This window comes from Aquarana catesbeiana, linkage group LG08, assembly GCF_042186555.1.
Source record: "Aquarana catesbeiana isolate 2022-GZ linkage group LG08, ASM4218655v1, whole genome shotgun sequence".
NCBI lineage: Eukaryota > Metazoa > Chordata > Amphibia > Anura > Ranidae > Aquarana > Aquarana catesbeiana.
In genome coordinates this window covers 305,276,123-305,302,925 of record NC_133331.1, presented here as the reverse complement: position 1 = coordinate 305,302,925, position 26,803 = coordinate 305,276,123, and the positions used below count along the sequence as shown (strand labels likewise).

Genomic DNA, 26,803 nt, shown 5'->3' with positions numbered 1-26,803 from the left:
AAATTTAAAGCCCCCCCCCCCCTGGCCCTAGTCCCACTGTGCTTACGTGCAAATGCGAACACATTCGTTACTACTGAACGCATGTAAACGGTGATCGCACCACACATGTGAGGGGTATTGTCGAGAACGTCAGAGCGAGAGCAATAATTCTAGCACCGGACCCCCTGTGCCACTCTAAACTGGTAACCTGTAAAGGCGTTTAAAGAGTCGCCTATGGAGAATTTTAAGCACCGTAGTTTGCCGCCATTCTACGGGCAGACGCTACGTCCCAATTGACGGGGATGGGACCTGCCTGCATTGGGATCCACAAAACACCTGTGCTCTCGCACTGGCGTATGCTTGACTACACCCATGTTCATCAATCCTAAGTCTGTTTTTCATTCTTTTGTTTTTGTTAATAATTATAAATATTAAAATAATAAATGTATACATAATAAAAAAAAAAACTATTGTTATTCATTATATTTGCTTCATTCTTTAGCTAAAATATAATCTGTCTGATAACAGAGAAAGGAGTTACATAGTAAGTGAGGTCGAAAAAAGACATCAAGTCCAACCTATGTGTGATTATATGTCAGTATTACATTATATATCCCTGTATGTTGCGGTCGTTCAGGTGCTTATCTAATAGTTTTTTTAAACTATCAATGCCCCCCGCTGAGACCAACGCCTGTGGAAGGGAATTCCACATCCTTGCCGCTCTTACAGTAAAGAACCCTCTACGTCAGTCTTTCTCAACCTTTTTGTCCCAGAGGAACCCTTGAAATAATTTTCTAGTCTCAAGGAACCCTTACTAAAACCAATTCATTAAAAAAAAATGCCCCTTACATTTGAGGCCATGTGGAACGAGGCAGCCCTAAAAGATTGTTGGCTTCATGCAACTGGCTCTACCAAGTGTCATTGACCCCAGAACTATGTAGAAACCTTAAGATAGGAGGTCAATCAGCCAAAGCTCAAGGAACCCCTAGCAACCTTTGGAGGAACCCTAGGGTTCCACCAAACCCTGGTTGAGAATGGCTGCTATACGTAGTTTAAGGTTAAACCTCTTTTCTTCTAATTTTAATGAGTGGCCACGTGTCTTGTTAAACTCCCTTCCGCGAAAAAGTTTTATCCCTATTGTGGGGTCACCAGTACAGTATTTATAAATTGAAATCTCATTCCCTCTCAAATGTCTCTTCTCCAGAGAGAATAAGTTCAGTGCTCGCAACCTTTCCTCATAACTAATATCCTCCAGACCCTTTATTAGCTTTGTTGACCTTCTTTGTGCTCACTCCATTTCCAGTACATCCTTCCTGAGGACTGGTGCCCAGAACTGGACAGCATACTCTAGGTGCGGCCGGACCAGAGTCTTGTAGAGCGGGAGAATTATCGTTTTATCACTGGAATTAATCCCCTTTTCAATGCATGCCAATATTCTGTTTGATAATGATATTAATCTTATACAAAAAAAACAATAATGGACGTAAAATAGAGGTCACATTTCCTCCATAGTTGCAAGTTCACATACATGTCACATCTCTCAAATCATTCTGCACACGTATGCAGGGACAAGGGGGGGCAAGAGGGACACCCGCCCCAGGCGCAGCAATTGGGGAAGGGCACCCCCCTCACCACATGCACACTCTAGTGGCAGGCAACCATAAAGCAAGCAATTGGTCGCACATTGCACACTCCATGCCAACTACGCAGGGCAGTACACACATTCTACAGCACTCATAAGCAGCGGGGGGGCGCAGTTCCACATCCTCGCCCTGGGCACTGGACAACTTGTCCCGGTACTGCATGTATGAATTCTTTAAGTGGGCGGAGTTGCATGATTTTGAACGACTGTATGTGGGAGTACGAACCTGCAAAGATCAGTTAAATCACACACAACGTTGGGGGGGGCGTGTGCAGTTTGTTTTTCTCATTGCGATCATGGTGAGAAATATAGAGGATTGCAAAAAAAAGAAGGGGTGGCACGGATGAATGTAGGGATAACATCAAAACTGTATACCAAGATACATAAGGCAGCAGTAGAAAAAGATCTGGTTCTCACTTGTAGGGTAAAATGGGAAGAAGATGTACGGGAATTGACAGACGATCAATGGGACAGTATTTTAAAATCAGTAGAATTAATATCCTTAGCACAAAATGAACACACATTTTTATTATTCAAAAAAAACTGCAAAACAGGAGGAGCAGCCAGTTCAGGAGACTTGGTGGCGGTGGTGGCCGGTGATGGAGGTTCTGTTGGAGGGGTGACTTTATGCCTTTGGTAAGGACCCTATCTCAGGGCCCACTGCAGAACAGAGCTTCCCAGGGACAGGGTCTGAACCACGAATATGTGAGGCCTCGCAGGTGTTTGGTGGAACTTCTGCAAAAAGGAGCAGCTATTTCAGGAGACTTAGTGGCGGTGGTGGCTGGTGATGGAGGTTCTGTTGGAGGGGTGACTTCATGCCTTTGGTCTGCCCTTCTCAGTGGTAAGGACCCTTACTCAGGGCCCACTGCAGAATGGAGCTTCCCAGGGACTTGGTCTGGGCCATGAATATGTGAGGCCTTGCAGGTGTTTGGTGGAACTTCTGCAAAGCAGAAGGAGGATCAGCTAGTTCAGGAGACTTAGTGGCGGTGGTGGCCGGTGATGGAGGTTCTGTTGGAGGGGTGACTTTATGCTTTTGGTCTGCCCTTCTCAGTGGTAAGGACCCTATCTCAGGACCCACTGCAGAACAGAGCTTCTGTCATGGAATGTCCCACACTCCGCTTGAGTGCTTCCGTCAGTAAACCACTTCCTCCCAGTCTGGTTCTAGATATCAGATATTCCAACTGCTCCCAATCACAAAACAAGACGAGACTTGTTTAGCTGCTAACATGGACTCTTTATTAGAACCAGAATACAAGTCTTTTCTTACAGTAGAAGAGGAGGTCCCCCCTCCTGCTCATATTACTCTAACAACACACCTGTAACAAATTAACATGAGCTAATTAACTAATCCCTTTAAGCAGCCGATGTGACTGTGCCTGTTAGGATTTCACTACAGGTCAGACTTGTTGTCACCGAGCTTCACACAGTAGATTATACATTATCATAAGTGCAACCACAGGACATTTTCTCACAATAGCAGGCGCTCCACTAGGAGTCGGCCCGTCTCCTACATTGTACAGAGGACAATGTGATCACCTCTCTCAATTAACGTGTTGAGTTCAGAATCAAACAAACCAAGAATAGTTTCTACATATATCCTGGGAGATATTGTGGATAAATATTACTGTCCTATTTTAAGTAATACAAGACATATTTTCTCACTCACCCTGTGCCAGGATAGCACAGGGTGACTTAGACATAAGAGGTGTATGGGGAGCTGAAACAAGGGTATCCTATACTTTCCAAGGGATTCTGGGTTCCACGGGCCCTCCCGTCACATCTCTCCCCTTTCGGCAGAAGACTAACACAGGAGGGGACCCCAGACGGGTTGACTCCGAAGATAGTCCATAGTTCCAGTCCTCTAATGCCTGTGCCCAGACAGTACCCCAAACAAATTGTTCCAAACAGCTCATTACTCACCCAGCCAACCTCTGCCTCTCTCAGAGAACATACCCGCTGCTGGGGGGAAGTGCAGCCTGGTCTGTCATGCTGTTGGGCATCTAGGCCGACTGCCCAGCATCCCTGGGGTATACAGGTGGAGACTGAAGTCCCATCCATCTTTACAGGAAATCCGTCCTCTGTTAGTTGAGGGCAGAGGCCAGCAGCACTCTGCCCTGTTGCCAGCCCTTCTGCTAGAAACCCCACACCATCTGCTCCAGCTAACTGTTGGGGAGGGAGGCCGACTGCCCCAGCTCCCTGGAACTCTGTAGTTGTTGCCGGTGCTGGGCAGAGTTTGGTAGCACTCTGCCCGGTTGCCAGCATTTCTGCTGGGTTTATGCTAGTGGAGACAGCAGGCTCATCCACCGACACCAGATCATGCTGCAGTTGTGAGGTGCCAATTGCATTCTCTTCTTGGGTCCCGATCTGCTCCTCAGGAGTGACCACCACCTCCTCACCTCCAGAACTGCCGCAGGTGTGGGGCAGAGGTCTTGGACCCTCTGTCCGGTTGCCAGCGCTTCAACTGAGTTGGTGTCATCATTCTGGGGCACCGTCTGCTGTTGGAACTCCCTTTCACTGATATTTTCTCCTAGGTGCACAAACCCTTGTTGGGGAGGGGGAATGGCTGCCTCTCCTCCCTGCATCTCTGAAATCCAGTGGGAAAGAGGAGCCATCACCTTCTCACCTCGGGCCTCCGAAACTGCCATGGGTGTGGAGCAGGGGTCTGCAGTACTCTGTCCTGCTGCCAGTACTTGAGCAGGTGATGCATAATCTATAACATCCTCTGATGTTATACTTTCCAAGGGATTCTGGGTTCCATGGGCCCTCCCGTCACATGTACCCTTACCATTTCACAAAAAAAGTGTAAAAAAGGTTAAAAAACACGAGACGGTTTTTGACAAGTCCTTTATTAATTTCTTCTTCTTTCCGCTTTTTCCATCTTCTTTCTTCTGGTCTTCCTTCTGTGTTCTTCTTCTTCCTTCATCTTCTTCTTCTCCATTTTCTTTTTCTCCATCTTCTTCTTCCTCCGCTCTTCTTGTCCCTCATCTTCCTCCGGCTTCTTCTCCGCCCGTTCGCACGATCCACCTCAGTGGGGGTCTTCCGCCGTGTGACGCTTCGATTCTTCTGACACTTCTTATATAATGGAGGGCGGGGCCACCCGGTTACGTAAACGGGTGACCCCGCCCCCCTCTAACAACACGGGGAAAGCCATAGGGAAGTCCCCGTGAAGTCCCTCAGAGGAGGGCGGGGTCAGTGGGTGGCCCCGCTCTCCATTATATAAGAAGTGTCAGAAGAACCGAAGCGTCATATGGCAGAAGACTCCCACTGAGGCGGATCGTGCGGACGGAGTGGAGAAAAAGCCAGGGGAAGATGCAGGACGAGAAGAGCGGAGGAAGAAGAAGATGGAGAAGAAGAAGAAAGAAGAAGAAGAACACCGAAGGAAGACCAGAAGAAAGAAGATGGAAGAAGAAGCGTAAAGAAGAAGAAATTAATAAAGGACTTGTCAAAAACCGTCTCTTGTGTTTTTTAACCTTTTTAACACTTTTTTTGTGAAATGGTAGGGGTACATATGTAACCCATTACCAATTCACACGGGGGGGGGGCGGGATCTGGGGGTCCCCTTGTTAAAGGGGGCTTCCAGAAATCCGATGGATTTTGAGGGAGACCCCCCACACCAATTTTTTTTTTTAATTTTGGCGCGGGGTTCCCCTTAATATCCATACCAGCCCTGAAGGGCCTGGTATGGAATTTAGGGGGACCCCCACGCATTTTTTTTATAAATTTTGGTTCGGGGTTCCCCTGTGGGGAAATTCCATGCCATTTTTATCAATGAACTTATATGTGTATTGCTGGACCGACAATTCATTATACTGACCTCTGACGTACTCAGTATTGCAGGGTTGGGATCTGCATCTCCTCCCACCTGTTCCTGCCATTTAAAAAACGAATTCTGCTTATAATCTTCTAAGTCTATAAAATATTCTTTCCACTTTTTAATTCTCTGTTCTTCCTTCTCCATAGCTAAAATCTCCTTTAGCTCTTGACTATAAAGTCGATAAGCTTCCTCCTGAAGAAAAAAACTCAGTTTTTCCTTGATGTCACCAATTTCCTTTGGTCAATCTGGCAACCTTCCTTCTCTTCCTCTTAAGTAGGAAATTTAGGAAATCCAAGCCTGCATCATTGAAAAACTGAAACCATCCTAATAAATCACTATCCCCTTGGTCTGAGCAAATATTCCACCGAAGACTTCTGGGGACCATCTTCTGCTCAATGTAACATTGTAACAATACAATGTCCTATGAGGTATGCATTTCCGCTACCATTACATTCTTCAATCTCATGAAGGTAGTCCTTAATTCAGTGGCCTCGTAGGGGAGGCTGTATCAAAAATCTCCACTGCCACGATCCTATGGGAACTATGGTAGTCAAAGACATCCATATTGGTCCAGCTGCATGCCCAATGTGTATTCAATAATATGGATTGTGGATATTAATCTGGGCTGCACTTGACCAATTTGCTAAGACTTCTGCACCTAAAATCCTTGAATACCAGGATATTAGTGAATAAAAGACAAAGTGAAGGTGCTCTGTCTCAATACAAAAAGAGAGTGAATGACATTTGCAAACTCTCAATATACACTAAAGTGACAATTGTTTGTAAAACATCTCATATCACCCTAAGATGATCCCATTGCAACATATGTATGGCCTCTTACCAGATCCAAAAGGATCTAGTGAACACATGAGAAAAACACTGCTGGGATAAGCACCACTCCACACATCCACCTCTCAGCAGTTCCACGTGGTCATGGGCTCCCGGTCCACAGGGTAATGAAATCATAAAGGAGGACTCAGAGCGAATTAGCAATAACAACTTTTAATAAAAAAGGGAATTGCACTTACAGAGAAAACTCTTGGCTAAAAGCACACACAATAGTGTCAGCGCAGCCCCCTGCAACATGGACCGCGCGTCCTGACGTCACCGCTGTTTACACCCAACGTTTTCCACTCAGAAGGGATTGGAGGTCAGCGCGCAACGTCACATCCAAAACATTTATAGCAGAGAAAGCAGAACTGGTAATGGTTAACAGGGGAACCCCTTATTGAGGAAACGGACCACTTCCGTGTGTCTGTATTTCAACCTAACCACCCAATTCAACTGAAATGGATATTCAAATTCATCCAATCCTTTAATACGATCAAACGATCATCTTATTAGAAGACTAACTGACTATGGAAAGAGGAAATGCAGAAAAAATGAAAAAAAATCCAACAAAAAAAAAAACGCTAGAACATAATAAAAAAGAAATAACAGCTATATCAAAATATGTAAAAAGTATCTGGCTGAACATAAAATACATTTTCTGAAAAGCAGTGGGCAAGATGATGAAACCTAACGTAGGCTGCAGTATTTATCTTCAACACAAGGTGGTGATGTCACTTGGAACAAACAGGAAGTCATGTAGGCTATAGACAGGAAGTGATGTAGGCTACAGACAGGAAGTGTTTTTGAAGCATAACCAGGAAGTTCCTGGTAAAAGTGTGGGAAGGAAGTAGAGAGGAGACATTGCTGGAAGTGGCAGTAGAGGAGGTAATAAAATCTTATTTTATATTTACACCCAGTAACCCCCCGTCATGTCCGTCCTCTTCCTCCATAGTCACTGTGATGTCTGCTATGCATTATAATAAGGGCACATTCTGCATATATAGAGCCATTTATCCAACTGTCCATCCAGAGCCTCTGGTTTATAGACCAGATATAGCCTAATTATATCTCCTGATTTTTCTGAGGTGTTAGGATGTCACTGTCTATTTGTCCATGGAGGAGTGGGAGTATTTAGAAGGACGCAAGGATCTCTACAAGGACGTCATGATGGAGAATCAGCCGCCCTTCACATCACCGGGTAAGAGGAGACTTTATTGTAAAGGAGAGAGCAGTACGGAGGGTCCACCTAGATCCCCCATCATCTGATAAACACATAGAAACAATGTATTCAGTCAGTGTGTGTGTTTCCTACAGATGGATCCAGTAATGGGAACCCACCAGAGAGATGTTCCCGTCCTCTGTATTCCCAGGATTCCACACAGGAAGGTCTCACCATCCCTCACCATCATCAGGTAGGTGGGACTGAGCATGAAAACCTAAAAATATATTTGCGGTATGGGGTAACATTCCTATATGTCATCTCTTGCTCCGTTTTACAAATGTATTCTATCATTTTTGGGGTTTAGGGTGAAAAACTAAAAGACATTAAAGTTGAGGTTAAAGAGGAAGAAGAAGAGACGTTGGTGAGTGGAGATCAGCAGTCTATGGAGGAGGGTTGTCCTCTGTATTCCCAGAATTCTACATGGGAAGGTCACCACTATACAGAGAATGATCAGGTAGATGGGACTGGGCAAAAAAAACTCAAAAATAATTCTATAAGAAGACATTCTTCTATGTCATCTCTTATTATTGGCAGCAGTATTTCCAGATGTTATATTTTATCATCTCTGGAATTTAGAATGAAGAACGGAAAGACATTAAAGTTGACCATAAAGAGGAAGAAGAAGAGAGGTTGGTGAGTGGAGATCGGCAGTCTATGGAGGAGGGGGAGATGATTATGGGAAGTAGACCAGAAGAATTCTCTCTACATATGGACACAAGTAAGTCATAAACACTAAAAGAAGAAAGTTCATATTCTATCTTATCTAAGCAAAAAGCATGTAGTTACATGGATTGAAATATACAGTATCTCACAAAAGTAAGTACACCCCTCACATTTTTGTAAATCTTTTCTTCTATCTTTTCATGTGACAACACTGAAGAAATGACACTTGTCTACAATGTAAAGTAGTGAGTGTACAGCTTGTATAACAGTGTAAATTTGCTGCCCCCTCAAAATAACTCAACACACAGCCATGGGCCACCATAGTTGGAGTTTTCCTTACTTAGATTACTCCGGCAATCGAACTGCCATCGAACTGCCATTTGTTGGTTAAATGGTTTATTTTTATTTTATTTTATTTTATTTTTCACATTTTCTTTTCACCCTTGTAGTATGTTTTCTCTCTCTGACCATCTTGCCCAGTGTATACATATGACTTCTGAATACAAGTTGTATGAGAACAGATATGACTTATATTAAATATTGCTTTCCAGCAGATGGACGGTGTTTCTGGAATATAAATACATCGGAGGGACATCTTATTATAGCTCCAGATTGTAAGGCAGAAGATACTGACATTCCACAATATTCTCCGAAAGTGAACACTTACTGGTTGACAAGATCCACAGATCCTTCTAATCCTGAGGAACCTTCTGAGAAATCCCATACTATGACTTCAGATGTCCATCCAAGATCAATGGATCCTTCTAATCCTGAGGAACCTTCTGATAAATCCCATACTATGACTTCAGATGTCCATCTAAGATCAATGGATCCTTCTAATCCTGAGGAACCATCTGATAAATCCCATAATATGACTTCACATGTCCATCCAAGTTCTCACAGATCACCAGATCCATCCAATCCCCAGATATCTTCTTTAAGCCATAAGGGGGTTCACACAGGAGAGCGTTCATTGTCATGTTCAGAGTGCGGGAAATCTTTCACTGAAAACAAAAACCTTCGCAGGCACCAGAGAATTCACACTGGTGAGCGTCCCTATCCATGTTCAGAGTGCGGGAAATGTTTCACTCAGAAACAACAACTTATTGTACACCAGAGAATTCACACTGGCGAGCGTCCGTTTCCATGTCCAGATTGCGAGAAAAGTTTCATTCAGAAAGCAGCCCTGGTTTCCCATCAAAGAATTCACATGGGTGAGAGTCCTTTCTCTTGTTTGGAGTGCGGGAAAGGTTTCCTTAAAATCCTTTTTAGACACCAGAGAATTCATACGGGTGAGCGTCCTTTCTCTTGTTCAGAGTGCGGGAAATGTTTCGTTAGAAAAGAATCCCTAATTATCCACCAGAGAACTCACACAGGTGAGCGTCCTTTCTCTTGCTCAGAGTGCGGGAAAAGTTTCCTTATAAAAGAAGCACTTTTGATACATCAGAGAATACACACGGGTGAACGTCCTTATTCATGTTCAGAGTGTGGGAAATGTTTCATTGAAAGAAAAGACCTTCGTAGACATCTGAGGCTTCACACGGGTGAGCGTCCTTTTTCATGTTCAGAGTGTGGGAAAAGTTTCACTCGTAAAGAACAACTTGCTGTACACCAGAAAATTCACACGGGTGAGCGTCCTTTCCCTTGCTCAGAGTGCGGGAAATGTTTCATTAAAAAAGTAAACCTTACTGAACACCTGAGAATTCACACCGGTGAGCGTCCTTTCCCTTGTTCGGAGTGTGGGAAAGCTTTCCTTAATAAACAAAAACTTATTAGACACCAGAGAACTCACACTGGCGAGCGTCCTTATTCATGCTCAGAGTGCGGGAAATCTTTTGCTCAGGAAGGAGATCTTGTTGAACATCAGAGAATTCACACAGGTGAGCGTCCTTATTCATGTTCAGAGTGCGAGAAATCCTTCGCTGGGAAAAAGGATCTTCTTAGACACCACCGAATTCACACAGGTGAACGCCCTTATGCATGTCCAGAGTGCGGGAAATCTTTTAATCATAAAGGAAACCTTCTGAAGCACCAGAGTAGACACACCGCAGAGAGACCTCATTGCATTTAGAATTCGGGAAATGGATTATATAGAAAATAAAGTGGAGACATCAGAGAGAACCCACTTGCTGATTCCTTTGACAAATATACGATGACTTTTCCAGGTGGAACTGTTGAGTCCATAGAACATCTGGAGGATAAGAAATTGTTTATTAGAGGGGTCCATACCGGCAGAAGTGATATTTCATTTATAGGTGGAGTTTGATGGGCCGAGTCTTCTTCTATTTTGTGACGGAACGCCTTGGCACCCCTCTTAGGTGCTTCCGCCAAACAGTGCCTCCTGCCCTCCAAACCGTTCCATCAGACCGGGACCTTATACCAGCCCTTTTACCCCAAACATCGTACACAGACAAGATTTTGAGGTAGAACCAAAGGAATGACCGTTTATTGAACAGAAGTACGGGGTTTTTATACACTTAAAAAGTAGGGCTGTCACCACATAAACAATAAAAACCAAATATTACCCAAAATATCGCACCATGGTTACATAACGAGCTAACGTTGACACAAGGCTAAACCCATCATAAAAACCTCCAAGAGTTAGCCAATTTAGCCAAAAGACAAACAATAGGTGACTCAATTAACAATGGGAATTCACACCTAGACAATGCTTTGATTAATCAGGGATCGCGGACTGTCTGGCAACAGTATTCAAGAAGACCCAGGTCTGTCCTAATCTCATTAACCGGCTTTCTTTTTACATACATCTGCTCACTGAGTTTCAGGTTGGCAGAGACTATCATGGCGTCCTTGACTGTTCAATGTAATAATGTCCTTTTGTAATATATAACAGGACATCTTCCTAAATGCTTGTAGCTCCCTCAAATGCCAGGGCCCCACAGTCAGTGGGTAGGAGGCTTGCCTCTAGTCCTCTCCAAAAACCTCTGTCCTGGTTAGGCCTATCACATTCCCAACAAATGAGGAGGAGATACTGTACATCATATGAAAGGTCCATCTCCATTCCTCAATATAATGTCATGTTCCCAACAAATGAGGAGGAGATACTGTACACCATATGAAAGGTCCATCTCCATTCCTCAATATAATGTCATGTTCCCAACAAATGAGGAGGAGATACTGTACATCATATGAAAGGTCCATCTCCATTCCACAATATAAGGTCATGTTCCCAACAAATGAGGTGGAGATACTGTACACCATATGAAAGGTCCATCTCCATTCCTCAATATAACATGATGTTCCCAGTGACGGAACCGTCTGGCACCCCGCTTAGGTGCTTCTGTCCAACCAGCGCCTCCTGCCCTCCAAACCTATCCGAGCAGATCGAGAGCCAATACCAGCCCTTTTTTTTGATGTGTAAATTTACTAGAATTGAACATGACGGATATTTAACCCCTTCCTTCACATATATGCAGCCTCAGTGGACTGGGCATTTTTCCGTGGGGGCCGCATATATGCATATCTGTCTTTGTGCTGGGAGGGTGCCGCACGGTGATCTCACCGAGAGCCCCAGGTCCCATACTCCGGATTGGTATCTGCAACTCCTGGATTCCGGGTCACCTGATCGCTGTGATAGCCTCTGATTGGCTATCCCAGTGATCAGTCACTGTGAAGCCCGCCCCCATGTTTTCCCTCTCTCTGAATGGAGGAGAGAGAGATACATTTATCTTTTCTCTCTCTCTCCCTGCAGAGAGAAAAATAAACATAACTTTGTGTAACAAAAATAATAATAATAACAAAAAAGAAAGAAATATAAACCAGTATAAGTATCAGTGCCAATACTAAGCATTTGCATGAGTATTGGTACTCTGCAAATGCTCCGATACCTGAAACTGATACTTTCAGGCTCAGTTCTTTCAGCTGAAAGTCCGATTCCCCCACTGACAGCTGAAATGTAAAAAAAAAAAAAAAAAAGCTGGCAATTATGGGTTGTTAACCCCTTAACGTCTACGGGTAAAACAAATCTAAATGCTTCAGCCCAATTTTGCAACTTTGACATGTGTTAGTAAAACCATACGTATCATCAAAACTACTTTTTTGCTTCCAGGTGGATTGTACCGCATTTTTTTCAGGACAAATTGGGCTTTTATTTTTTGGTAAATGGTTATGGATATCACCTGATTTTTTAAAAAAAAATTATCAAAGGAAAACTGGCCCAAAATAGTAAAAAAAATATATATATATTTTAAATTAGCTGTATATTTCTTGTTGCTTCCATAACCTACCACCAAGGAACAACCCAAAATAAATTCTCCTCGCGATCGCAGCGATACCACATATGTGTATGTTAGTTATTGTTTGTACCAGTAGTACAGCCCAGAAACAGCAGTGGGCGTTTTTTTTTTTTCGTTTTTTTTGTCCTACTTAAAACACACCGACACTGATGCTAAGTTAAAAAAAAAAAAATCCTGCCCAAAATATAAAGACATTGACCTTTGACCCATTTTTTTATCCACTTCTTCTTTACCATTTATACATGTGTGTGTTTATCAGGTGGATTCTCTTGGGTTAATTCTTGTTTTCTTTTTTGTTTTGTTTTTATCTATTTTTTGTTTTTTTGTGTTTTTTTTGTTTTTTTTAATCAATGAAATGTTTTTATACATATCAGTTGAGATTCTTATGTTTTCATGAGCTGCTTCTCCAGAACAGATGGTTTTGGGTGTAGCCTGATTCAGGTAATCACCTTAAATAGCCTGCCTGGAGAGTATATCGATGTTGTGAACAAAGCAAGCTACACTCTTGTGAAACGCGTCGACTGCAATCCCTGTAAACCTGTCTGGCTTTTGACAATGAAGATTATCATCAAGCAATTTTGTGTTAGAGAATTTAGATTCTTATTTTATAATCAATTATGTTTGTTTGCAAAAGATTGCTTGAAAGTAGTAGAATTTCATATTAAACAATGTATGTTATTTCGTAGATATAGAAAATGTTGAACTTTAGATGACCTCTCTGCTTCTCTCTCGTACTTTTATAGTTTACTGGGTGAAAGTTCATTAGAATAGATTCAAGTTTTATATAGAATTGTCTCAAGTTCTTGAAATGCATATAAATCACAGAGATAGGATAGTTCATTTTTAGTTACTAATTAGAAGAAGAGAGAACTTTTGACAGCAGTGAAACACAGCCTGATAAGATAAGAAAATCTTATACAGGTGGTTTAGAAACAATCTAAGTTATGTACAAGTACGTTAATTAAGTTTGACAAGCTTGAACCCTCATTAAAACTGTTAATATACATTGAATAAGGAATACTGATATATACAGTGGGGATGGAAAGTATTCAGACCCCCTTACATTTTTCACTCTTTGTTATATTGCAGCCATTTGCTAAAATCATTAGGTTCATTTTTTTTTCTTATTAATGTACACACAGCACCCCATATTGACAGATGCAACAAGTTTTTCACACCTGGATTTGGGGATCCTCTGCCATTCCTCCTTGCAGATCCTCTCCAGTTCTGTCAGGTTGGATGGTAAACGTTGGTAGACGGCCATTTTTAGGTCTCTCCAGAGATGCTCAATTGGGTTTAAGTCAGGGCTCTGGCTGGACCCAAAAATGGCTGTCCACCAACGTTTACCATCCAACCTGACAGAACTGGAGAGGATCTGGAAGGAGGAATGGTAGAGGATCCCCAAATCCAGGTGTGAAAAACTCGTTGCATCTTTCCCAAAAAGACTCATGGCTGTATTAGATCAAAAGGACGCTTCTACTAAATACTGAGTGAAGGGTCTGAATACTTAGGACCATGTGATATTTCAGTTTTTCTTTTTTAATAAATCTGCAAAAATGTCAATAATTCTGTGTTTTTCTGTCAATATGGGGTGCTGTGTGTACTTTAATGAGGAAAAAAGAATGATTTTAGCAAATGGCTGCAATATAACAAAGAGTGAAACTTTTAAGGGGTTCTGAATACTTTTCGTCCCAACTGTATGTGTAAATATATATCTATATATAATATATATTAGTAATTAGACAATATTGAATAAAGTAATTGGTGATATATATATATATATATATATATATATATATATATATATATATATATATAATGTATGTATATGTATGTGTGTGTGTATCTTCACCTTGGTCACATCTCTAGAGATGCTCTCCTGTGTTCCCATTAAAGACCTGCTTGGCTGACATTCCTTCTGGCTGCAGATCCTACTGCCAGACTGTGTGTGTCGGTACTGCATTGCACTGCAGTCCAACTTTTTAAACTATTAGCGATTGTGAGCGCTCGTTTCTTATGATACCTGACTGGATTTTTTTTACAATAAATGGATTACTCTTAGATAGTATCCTTTATTATTTTTTTGCATCTGACATTTTGGAGCGGTCTTTGTCTACATCTTCAATCTGGAAGTTCACATCCCTGGGATCACCTTGTCGGAAGGCTGGCTCATCCCTCTGGATATTTGGATCCTCAGACTGCAGTGTTCCTCTTCAGTGACATCACCAAGAAGTATCATCATCCCCTTGGGGATACATGTGAGTTTGACCCCTGCTGTGCAGAGGTCCACTATCTCTGGTAAGCGCAATTGGATACTGCATGCAAGACTGTTTAATTTGTCTTTGGAAGTTTTATGTGGACCTGTCCTGATAGACTATTGGGGAATTCGTCCATTTTATTAATTGCGCTGCACTTACCCCCTTTACTTTTGTTACCTTTCAGGCATATGTGATTACCTGTAGTGTTCAGCTTGCAATTTGGTGATTGTGTACAGTTTGCGCTGATTGTCACCCTTTACACACACACACATATATATATATATATATATATATATATATATATATATATAGTAAGTGATTAAGTGATACAGTACTTTTACACATAGGATTATATAGTAACACATATAACACATCTGGTGGGGTTATTGAAAGTTCATTCTCTCAAAGACGTAAATCTGTAATTCTTGAAGTTAGTTAAATCTTATCAAGATGAGGAGGGTTTGATTTAACACAGCTGAGTGCCATACTGTCTCTTCACAGCTGTTTTTAATTGGACAAAAACAGTTATAAATCACTTTAATGAACATATAGGAATTCTGGGAATAATTAAGTTTATCTGGTTGTAGAACAGGTGTCAGATTTATGGTTAGTTACATTGACGTAGATCTTAGCGACCAATCATATCTAGGACAGATAGCTGAGATAGGCTTGTAAAAGGGTATATAAATGCAAGCTCTACAATTGTTAGACAGACAAGTCAGATAGGAGCTCATAAGGCTGAACTCTATGTATGCTGCCCTATTGCACAGGTCATAGATCTCAAAAGCAATAGGCAAATATCTGTCCTTTTGTTGTAACTTGTCTCCTCATACAAGTCAATTAAAGAAAACGTCTTAACTCCTTCCAGAGTGTGGTCTCAGGTGAATTTCACTCACATTGTGCAGCTCCGGAGTGTAATTTTGTTTCTTTCCTTTGACCCCTACTTGACCCAAACACTAACTCTGGCAGATCTAGGTATTTTCTTTTTACAAACACTTTTTTTTCTTTATCCTTTCTGCAAGGAAAGAGAAAGATACAATGTATCTTTCCTCTCCATTCACAAAAAGGGAAAAACACAGGGGCGAGCTTCTCGGTGACTGATCAAGGTAGCAGATCAGAGGCTACCAAAGCGATCAGGTGAAGTAAAGAAGAAATGGCTGCATATTGATGAAAATCCAATTGCCGTTTATTGATCACCAAAATGACATCAAAAGACAACAATACACAGTCTTTTAGACACCTATCACACAGTACAATTGTACAACTGCAGAATGGCGCTTCCCAGGAGCTGGGTCTGAACCACGAATATGTGAGGCCTCGCAGGTGTTTGGTGGAACTTCTGCAAAGCAGAAAGAGGAGCATCTAGTTCAGGAGACTTAGTGGCGGTGGTGGCTGGTGACAGAAGTTCTGTTGAAGGGGTGACTTCATGCCTTTGGTCTGCCATTCTCAGTGGTAAGAACCCTTACTCAGATCCCACTGCGGAACGGAGCTTCCCAGGGACTGGGTCTGGACCATGAATATGTGAGGCCTCGCAGGTGTTTGGAACTTCTGCAAAGCAGAAGGAAGAGCAGCTAGTTCAGGAGACTTAGTGGCGTAGATAAAAAGCAGTAAACTCAAATGTGTGATATCACAAAAAACAGAGTCGCGCTTAACTGATATATGCAGCATCAAACATCCAATAGTGAACAGTCCTTCTTATTAGAGAAGAGTGATATATGAAGCAAGGTGATAAATAGACAGTAGTGCCAAAAATCTTAAAGTTGAGATTCGTAGTCCGTATGCAGACTTGCGGACACAGTATAGTCCCCTTCAATCCCCTGCGCAATGAAAACCTCCACCGACGATAAAAAATGCCTGCTTACGAGATGTACTGGACCCTAAAAAAAGGCCAGTAACGCTTGTGGCTGATTACCCCACCAGGGCTTTTAGGTTGCAATCCGACCAAAGATCTGTGGTCCTGCAGGCGATCTCTCTCACTCCCGATGTTAGGATGTTCCACTCAAAAATAGTAAAGAAAACTCCACATTGTGTAAATCCAACGATTTATTGGTTTAAAAACATCTCTCATACATGTAGAAATGTTAAAACACCGGCCGGTAAAAAAACATGCAACAAGTACCCGCACTTTCGGGACTCATAAATCGCGATGAGCGTCAGCACGTCGTTTGCCCTATGCGTTTCGTCAGAGATTGACGTCATCCTGGGGCACGGGCGACGTATTTCGTCATTGCCTTTTATACACACGATCAAAACCAAGCCTCGTTCTGATACTTGAGGACTCAGTTAAACATCAAGCCTCATTTTAACATCAATAGGCTCGGTTGGACATCAAGCCTCATTTTGAGATTAAGCTGAACACCAATGGTATTTCTTACGAAATAGCAATTCCCCACCTTTACACTCCGAAAAATAAAACTTAAACATATAAAAGAGCAAAAAACACCCAACCTTAAACTTTCAATCCCCACTAACCACTTCCAAAGCCAAACACTGCAGAAAAGTATTACGTGGTTAGACCCTGAAGTAGGCAAAAAAGTTCATAGAGGGACACTCTGCCATACTGCTCTCTCCCGGAATCCCTTCGTATTACACTAGAATGCTCGTCAGAGTCATCCTGAGGGGTGTAATTATCGAAAATAAAAAATAAAAATGTAGTAATACTAAAAAAAATAAGTGATGGTGGTGGCCGGGGACAGAGGTTCTGTTGGAGGGGTGACTTCATGCCTTTGGTCTGCCCTTCTCAGTGGTAAGGACCCTATCTCAGGGCCCACTGGAGAACAGAGCTTCCCAGGTACTGGGTCTAGGCCACGAATATGTAAGGCCTCACAGGTGTTTGGTGGAACCTCTGCAAAACAGGAGGAGCATCTAGTTCAGGAGACTTAATGGCGGTGGTTGCCGGGGTGGAGGTTCTGTTGGAGGGGTGACGTTATGCCTTTGGTCTGCCCTATCTCAGGACCCACTGCAGAATGGTGTTTCCCAGGGACTGGGTCTGGGCCATGAATATGTGAGGCCTTGCAGGTGTTTGGTGGAACTACTGCCAAACAGGAGGAGCAGCCAGTTCAGGAGACTTAGTGGCGGTGGTGACCTGTGATTTATAGTATTAAATCGCCTAATTTGATTTTAGGCTGAGAAATATATGTATAAATATACACAATAATTCTGCGCTACCAGAAAAAAACAAGTGAGCAGCTAACACAACCAGCAAGTGTAAACAATGTCCAAAAACAAAATCAGTGTAGCGCTATGGAGAAAAATCAGATACAAAGTCTATGGACCGACAGTTCAGAATGTGTAAACCAGGAGGAAAAACATCCGTAGAAAGAAAAAGTTAATTCTTTAAAATCCTCTGGAACAAATCACATCAAGGGTGTAAACCATTTGGAGAAGGGGCCCACACACCACCACTGAAAGTGAGAAGGCTTACCGGACTAGATGGACTCAACAAGGCGTGCGCCAGGTGGAGTCAGATAGGCTTGGGTGGTGCTGGACTGTAGGTGGTCCAGAAGGGCAACGTTGGTGGAGTGGCTTCCACGAAGCTGTGTTCCCTGGATAATACCAAACCCGAAGAGATGAGATGAAACACACGTGGATCGTGTCCCTCGGATCAGCGTTGGAACTCACTTAACAAAGAGTCCTCCAGGCTGTTGGTCACTTTGCGGTATCCACCCATGGAGTGATAAATCAAAGAATCACAGGGGAGTTTCTGTGGCTTAACACACTGCCATATCTCACCGGTATAAGGGTCTTTGTACTCACAAATTTTTGGGCCTGCCACCTCCAAGTTACATTCCACCACTTCGCTGCTCCCATTAAAGTGAAAATAGCCACTGAAATATACCCTAAAGTGAAGCCCTCCAGCGCTGTGCTGCCACCTCTGAGAGGGCTTTAATCTTCCACTGACAAATCTTTTCAATTTATTTGAATTTTTAAGAGAAATATATGTATAATAGATCTAAAATTCAACAAAACCACAAAACTACCTCTCAGCTTTTGCTACACCTTGTTGTAATGCATAGTTAGTCTGGTTGAAAAAAAAGACACAAGTCCATCTAGTTCAACCAATAAAAGGGGCAAAGGCAAAAAACTCCAGCACAGCATGATCCAATTTGCTCCAGCAGGGGAAAAAATTCCTTCCTGATCCCCCGAGAGCCAATCAGATATTCCCTGGATCAACTTTACCTATATATGTTATTACCCAATTAAGTTATGTATATTTAGGAAAGAATACAGGCCTTTTTTTAAAGCAATCTACTGAGCTGGCCAGAACCACCTCTGGAGGGAGTCTATTCCACATTTTCATAGCTCTTACTGTGAAGAAATCTTTCCCTATTTGAAGATGAAATCTCTTTTCCTCCACAGGTAAAGAGTGCCCCCTTGTCCTCTGTGATGACCTTAAACTGAATAACTCAACACCAAGTTCACTATATGGGCCACTTATGTATTTGGCCACGGAGATCATATCCCCCCTTAATCTCCTCTTCTCAAGTGAGAATACATTCATTCACTCTAATCTTTCCTCATAGCTGAGCTCCCCCATGCCTCTTATCAAATCCTGTCTGGTCAATAATAAGTGTCATATGCTGGTACACCATATCCCACATATTAAAGTACACAATCAACAAACATCTACAGCAATCCATTTGTAATGAGCCCAGACCTCACATGTTTGGTTGAAATTATCATAAACTTGTTTAGGAGTATAGCGGTGGTGAATCATCTAAAAATACATAAAAAAAGGTAAAATATGGTATCTATTTTTTTGAAGATTGTTGCAAGTAGTTTCAGGCTGGGATCAAGTGAAAGCGTAGTCGAGGAACAAGCCAAAAGTCGGTAACAAGAGGTTGGGATCATGAAGAACTGTAGTCGATGAACAAGCCAAATGCCGGTAACAAGTGGTTGGAGGTTGGGATCATGAAGAACCATAGTCAAGGAACAAGCCAACAAGTGGTAGCGAAGATACGGACAGCAGCAGGAGTGACAAGAGCGAGATATTGGCTGGAGAGATCACAATAATCTGGCAAACAGGAAGTGCAAAGGCATGGCTGAAATAGGAAGTTCATCTGAGAAGCAAAGGGTTTAAGGTTCAAGAGAAACAAGACATAAGGCTGAACTTGTTGAGTACCTGCCAGACAAAGCAGAGGTCTCGGGTTCTGATACAGACCTTGACATTTTGGTTCATGTGAAATTATCGAAGATTCCAACTCTTCATTCAAGCCTTTGTTCTCTTGTTTAACTTCTACCAAAGCTAATTTCAGGCTTTCACATCAAGCTTCAAGGTTTTGGTTTTCCGCTAAGCATTTATTTCCATTATTAATTTATCTAGTTCTTTCTATATGTGCAGATAAGGCGGACAGTAAGGACTTCCCTGGCACTTCCTAGACTGTGGGAGATCTTTTACCAACCTACCGTCCCAAACTTGTAGGAGGCCCCCTCTCACTCTCACTACGCTGTCTATCTCTCAATTCACTATTAAGTCAATACCCTTCTTACTAAACATTTTATCCCCCCGACACCTTCTGGCATGTGTCGCATCCTATTATCAACTCAAACTGACCATCAGGTTAACCCCCACTATTGCTGTTTCCCATGACAATCAGCTCATAAATCAGCAATGACCTAAAGTTTCCAACAAAGTCAGCAATGCTCATACAGGTTGTTAGCGTTTGGCAGGGCCGTGGCTGCAGAGGAAATCCACACAGCGGAGTAAGCATCTTCCGCGGCAATCTCACTGTGCACCAACTTTTCTGCCACTTGACACCCCACCACCAACTGTCCTGATCCTTGATATTGGTTACATGCAACCAGGTTTTCTTTATTGTCAACAAAATTACCATTCTGTTAAAATACACCGGTGATATCTGGCAACTCCACCAATACCAATTTGTTTTCCAACACATGGTTTGGTGAGACACGGTTTTTAATGCAATGATAAGATTTCTGTTGGTTTTTCATCCTGTCTTGGGCCTTCTGTCTCATGAGGGATATTTGCTATCTATAATCTGGTTAACATCCTCTTGGTCTGGAACAGCAGATATAGTCGTGGTCCCACTGTTTTACACAAAAAACTCCTACATTACAGATAATAAACGTTTTGTCAAACCGTCCCAAATGTATTTTTATCTGAGCTCTGTTCAAAGGTGCTCTGTAGTACCAACTCAACAGAGGGTGAATACATCTAAGTATCTGTTTTTTGGATATTAATCTGGGCTGCGCTTGACCAATTTGCTAAGACTGCTGCACCTAAAACCCTTGAATACCAGGATATTAGTGAATAAAAGACAAAGTCGGGGTCACTTGACGTACTCGGTATTGCAATGTTGGGATCTGTATCACCTCCCACCTGTTCCTGCCATTTAAAAAATGAATTCCGTTTATAATCTTCTAAGTCTCTAAAATATTTTTTCCACTTTTTAATTCTCTATTCTTCCTTCTCCATAGCTAAAATCTCCTTTAGCTCTTGACTATAAAGTCGATAAGCTTCCTCCTGAAGAAAAAGACTCAGTTTTTCCTTAATGTTACCAATTTCCTTGGTCGATCTGGCAACCTTCCCTCTCTTCCTCTCGAGTAGGAAATTGAGGAAATCCAAGCTTGCATCATTGAAAAACTGAAACCATCCTAATAAATCACTATCCCCTTGGTCTGAGCAAATATTCCACCGAAGACTTCTGGGGACCAGCTTCTCCTCAATGTAATGTTGTAAAAACACAATGTCCCATGAGGCATGCATTTCGCCACCATTACATTCTTCAATCTCATGAAGGTACTCTTTAATTCAGTGGCCTTGTATCAAAGGCTGTATCAAAAATCTCCTCTGCCACAATCCTATGGGAACTATGGTAGTCAAAGACATCCATATTGGGCCAGCTGCAAGTCCAATGTGTATTCAATAATATGGATTGTGGATATTAATCTGGGCTGCGTGCTTGTCCAATTTGCTAAGACTGCTGCACCTAAAATCCTTGAATACCAGGAAATTAGTGAATAAAAGACAAAGTGAAGGTGCGCTGTCTCAATACAAAAAGAGAGTGAATGACATTTGCAAACTCTCAATATACACTAAAGTGACAATTGTTTGTAAAACATCTCATATCACCCTAAGATAATCCCATTGCAACATATGTATGGCCTCTTACCATATCCAAAAAGATCGAGTGCACACATGAGAACACCACTGCTGGGATAAGCACCAATGCCAATCCATGGCAGCATACCTGTGATAGAGCTCCACCTCTACTCCGCCTTCAGGACTAGTGAATAGCATAAATTAAAGGGCATAGCCCCTCCCCCAACATTCTTCGTAATATAGAATACTGAGGGTGGGAGCTTATGCTGCCATGGATTGGCACCAGGAAAAGAAAATTATGGTAAGTGTGATACAATTTTCCATTTTCCTGGTGCCTCCATGGCAGCATACCTGTGATAAATAACTAACTCACACGGGTGGGTTTAATGCTTTAACAAAAAATTTTAATCAGATACAGACATAGCAGCACGAAGTGCTCTTCTCTCAAACTCTACAGTCGTAAGAGCTCCGGGATCAACACGATAATGTTTAAGGAACGTGTGTCCAATAGACCAAGTGGTGGCCCTGCATACTGTTTCCAAAGAAACATTTGCCCTCGCTGCCCAAGAAGCTGACACTACTCTTGTTGAATGAGCATTCACCTGAGCCGGAGGTTCCCAGTTCTTCACCCTGTATGCTTTCTGAATTGGCTTGACAACCCAGGATGCCAAGGTTCTGGTAGAAGCTTCTTTTCCTCTATTCTGGAATGATGAGTAATCTTTCAGAATTCCTGAAACTTGCTGTGGCTTCCAAGTAGGCCCTGAGGACTTTGGATATGTCTAACTCATGACCGGAGTTTGATTCTCGGTCCATGAAAACTGGTAACGCCCATGGTTCTGACAGGTTTGCCGTTGAGGTGACCCTAGGCGTAAACCCTCTGAGAGGGCGAAGTTCTACCCTATCTGGAAAAAAGGATATATGTTCATCCCCGATGCCCAGAGAGTGGAGTTCCGAAATCCTCCTGCGGGATGTAATAGCCAACAGAAAAGTTGTTTTTAAAGTCAAGTTCCAAATTGAGACTTCTTCAACCGGCACAAACAGATAAGTAGATAGGACTTCCAATATTAGAGGAAGATCCCACTTTGGGAAGGAACGTCTGGATGGAGGACGCATCTTCAATACTCCCCTGAGGAACGTGACCACTAGAGGGTCTTCTGCCCACCTGGTGTTAGTTGCTGCAGAAATTGCGGACACCTGTACCTTGAGGGAACTCTGGCTGAGCCCCAAATCGAGACCAGTTTGCAGAAAACTCAGAACATCAGCGGTGGAAGGAGAGATAGGATCAAATCCTTTTCCTGTGGCATAGGATAAGAACTTGTCCCAAATCCTTGCATATATTGTTTTAGTTGTAGGTTTTGTGGCTTTCAACAGGGTGGATATGACCTATTGGGAACAGCCTAATGATTCAAACCTCCTCCTTTCAACTTCCATACACGAAGGTCCAGCTTCTGTGGGTCTGGATGGGCCGGCCAGCCCTGGGTCAACAACTGCGGGAAGGGAGGAATTCTGATTGGAGGATCTGCACTGAGGTGCATGGCTAGTGGAAACCAAGGTCTCTTTGGCCAATAGGGTAGCACTGCTAGCACTTGGACTGGTTCATTCAGGAGTCTGAGGAGAAACCTCGATATGAGTGGGTGAGGAGGAAAGGCGTAAGCTGTCTTGAAGGTCCAAGGACAAGATAGTGCATCTACCCCTTCCGCTTGTGGATGTGGGAGGCAAGAGAAGAATCTCCTGAGTTTGGAATTCTCCTGCGTAGCAAAGAGATCCACCTGTGGGGTCTGCCATAGATTGATAGATGAGATTTGGTTGAACACATGGGGATGGAGAAACCACTCGTTGTTGTCCCCAAACCTTCTCGATAAGACATCTGCCTCCGTGTTCATCTTGCCTGGGAGATATATTGCCCTGAGGTCTACCAGGTTCCTCTCTGCCCAGAGCATTACAGGTTCCACATCCCTCAGAAGTGTCTTGCTGTGGGTGCCCCCTTGCTTCTGAAGGTTCGAGACTGCAGCCTTGTTGTCCAAACGCAGAAGTACTCTCTGTCCCTTAACCTGAGATGCAAAAGAGGTTAAGGCTAGAAATGCTGCTCTCATTTCTAGGATGTTGGACACTATCCCTCTGGTGGGAAAGGACCATCTTCCCTGAATCCGGAATTCTCTTCAATGGGCACCCCACCCCTGGCCACTCACATTGGAAGTAATTGTGGTCCATGAGTGGGAACCCAAATGATGGGACCGGGAGAGATTCTCTAGATTCGTCCACCAGTATAGACTCCTGCTCATTAGCGTTGTTAAACGGATTATCTGGGAAAGATGTTGTCATTTCCATTGTATTAAGAATCCCGTCTGGAAGTGTCTCAGGTGCCAGTAAGACCATGGAACTAGAGGTATGCATGAGGACATCATGCCAATAAGGCTCAGACACTGTGAGGCTGATAGATGGGACCTCTGTATGGTCTTGGATACCTTCTGAATGATGCCCTCCATCTTCATTTGGGATAAAGAGACTGTGCCTAGGTGCGTATCGAACATTGCTCCTAGGTAGATCATCTGTTGTGTTGGAACTAATTGGCTCTTTCGATGGTTCACCAACCACCCCAACTCCGACAATGACTGAAGAAGAATCTCCCTGTGGGCTATAAGCTGGCTCGGGTTGTTTGACAGCAAGAGGATATCATCCAGGTAGTGATAAATTCTTAATCCCCTCTCTCTCAGAGTGGCCAAGACAGATATCAACACTTTTGTGAACACCCGAGGGGAGGTGCATAGTCCATAGGGCAGAGCCTAAAATTGCAGGTGGACATGACCCACTGCGAACCTTAAGTATTTTTGGAAGGATGGTAGAATAGGGACGTGGAGGTAAGCATCCTGCAGGTCTATTGATATTAACCAATCTCCTGGTTGTATGGTTTGGATGATCATCTGGAGCGACTCCATCTTGAACTTTCGAGATGGATGTATCGATTTAGCTTTTTCAGATCTATTACAGGTCTCCAGTAGCCTGTTTTTTTCTGTACCAGGAAAAGGGTGGAATAAAAACCTGTAAATCGCTCCGATGGGGGAACAGGTACTGCTGCTCCTTGACACTGCAGAGACTCCAAAAATTGGTTTAGGGCCAGTGCTTTCTGTGGTTTAGGCTGGTAACTGTGTTTCTTTGAAGGGCATGTGAGGAGGCTGCTGAGAGGAAGTCCAGAAGTGACCGTATTGGATCGTTGATAGGACCCACGGGTCTTGACACTGGGAGGCCCAGATGGGGAAAAAATGTTTTAACCGCACTCCCACTGGGGGCGTCCCTGCCCCTTTGGCATCAAAAAGACTTTGTCCCCTCCTGGGGAGCTGTGAGGGACTTGTTCTTTCTGGCTCCCAAAAAAGAAGTCTGGGTGCCTCTCCACGATTTCCTGTTGTCCCTAAAGGGGCGAGACTGCCTGAAGTCTCTAGAATTTGACTGCTGGAATTGGGATAAATAGGCCTTTGTTCTCCGGACCTTCCTGTCCTGAGGAAGTAAGCCAGATTTGCCCCCTGTTACTCTGGAGATTGCTTTGTAGAGTTTCTCGCCAAACAAAGATTTTCCATCAAAGGGGATCCTGCACCAATTCTGCTTTGATGCTAGATTGGCTGTCCAAGGTTTTAGCCATAAGGCCCGCTTTGCCATAACCGAGTGCAGCATTGAATTGGCCAAACAATGGATTGTGTCAATCGCAGCTTCTCCTACGAAATCCGCTGCCAATTTGAGCTCCTCCAGAGCTTTGATTATGTCCTCTTTAGGAACGTCTTGGTGCAGGGCTGTCTCAACATTTTCCGTCCAAGACCTGATGGCATTGGAAACAGATGTCAGCGCAATGGCTGGTCTGCAAGCCGCCCCTGCCGCTAGATAGCTCCTCTTGAGGTCTAGGTCAATACGTCTATCTAGGGGATCCTTGAAGGACGTTGAATCCTCCATTGGCAATGTTACATTTTTTGCCAGACACACTACAGCCGCATCAACCACCGGCATTGAGCTTAAGGGCTGAGTATCCGAATCTGCCAGTGGATACAGTTTGGTTAAACGGGCTAGAGAAAACTTTTTGTCGGTTTTGTTCCACTCATCCTCTATGATCACCCTGATCTCCCCCATTAATGGGAAGAAGATTTGCTTTCTCTTGAGAAATGGGAAATAGGTTTTTGATTTTTGAGGAAGCTCTTCCGGGTCTTCCCAGGCAATGGCGCTCCTCACCGCTTGTACAAAGGGTTGAACCAGGGAGAAATTGAAACCAGATGGTTCAGTATCATCTGAGGACTCCTCGGATGAATGAATGAATTTGTTTAGCTGTTTTTCCTGATGGAGGCAAAGGAGTACTAACAGCTGATGGACCCGGAATGTCGGGGTCTAAATCCAACACTTGGGCAGCTTGTGAAACCGGGTGAGCGGGAATCATGGCCGTCAGTTCAGAAAAAGAATCTTTCATGGTTTGTTTGGGTAGGTCAACCACCTGTTGGCCTTCTAATTCCCGGTTAGCTGTGTAGTCCCTGAGTCAGTCTCTGCAGACAAGCTTATCAGGGAGTGGAACAGCGCCACAGGCCCAGCATTTTTTCCCTGACGCCCGCGATGGAGGCGAAGGCGAATGACGACGTCTATGAGATCCTGATCTTCTAGAAGATTTGTGGTGAGAAGAGCGCGACCTCCGCTCAGGACTATCGTCATTGTCGTGGCGCCTTGAGGATTTTCCGGACCGCTTTGCAGGAACAGGGCTGAAACAAACAAAGTTTGTTTGTCAGTGGCGCAATCTTTTTTTTTTTTTTTCTTTTTAAATACTCACGTACAGGTGGTCCACATACCTATTGGATACAAGAGGATCTTGATTATGAGACGAATGGCTCATGGTGAATTATGGGCAGGAGGATCAGCTGTAGGAAGGCAAGGCAAGAAACAAAATATATAGAGTCTATTTGCAAAAAATAAATTACATAAGGCTACCGCAATGGAAACAGGATAAAAAGTGAAACACATACCTGACTCACTGAAGCAATATGGGCTTCAGGGCACACGCTTATTATGCAGAACAGCCCCTCCACTCAACGCGTTTCACCTGAGAAGGG

At 43.2% G+C, this 26,803-nt stretch overlaps 2 protein-coding genes across 2 annotated transcripts in view; both read left to right on the top strand.

Moving 5' to 3' along the window:
- LOC141105168 (uncharacterized) overlaps positions 1–26,803 on the top strand; it is a 79,555-nt gene that overhangs the window by 20,362 nt on the left and 32,390 nt on the right. The gene's annotated exons all lie outside the window — the stretch shown is intronic.
- LOC141105161 (uncharacterized) overlaps positions 5,932–26,803 on the top strand; it is a 28,894-nt gene continuing 8,022 nt past the window's right edge. The window contains exons 1-6 of the mRNA XM_073595051.1: positions 5,932–7,151; positions 7,359–7,464; positions 7,581–7,678; positions 7,793–7,942; positions 8,065–8,206; positions 8,703–10,179. Coding sequence (XP_073451152.1) covers positions 7,380–7,464; positions 7,581–7,678; positions 7,793–7,942; positions 8,065–8,206; positions 8,703–10,179 — 1,952 coding nt within the window. The 5' untranslated portion in view covers positions 5,932–7,151; positions 7,359–7,379. The remainder of the gene's footprint in view (positions 7,152–7,358; positions 7,465–7,580; positions 7,679–7,792; positions 7,943–8,064; positions 8,207–8,702; positions 10,180–26,803) is intronic.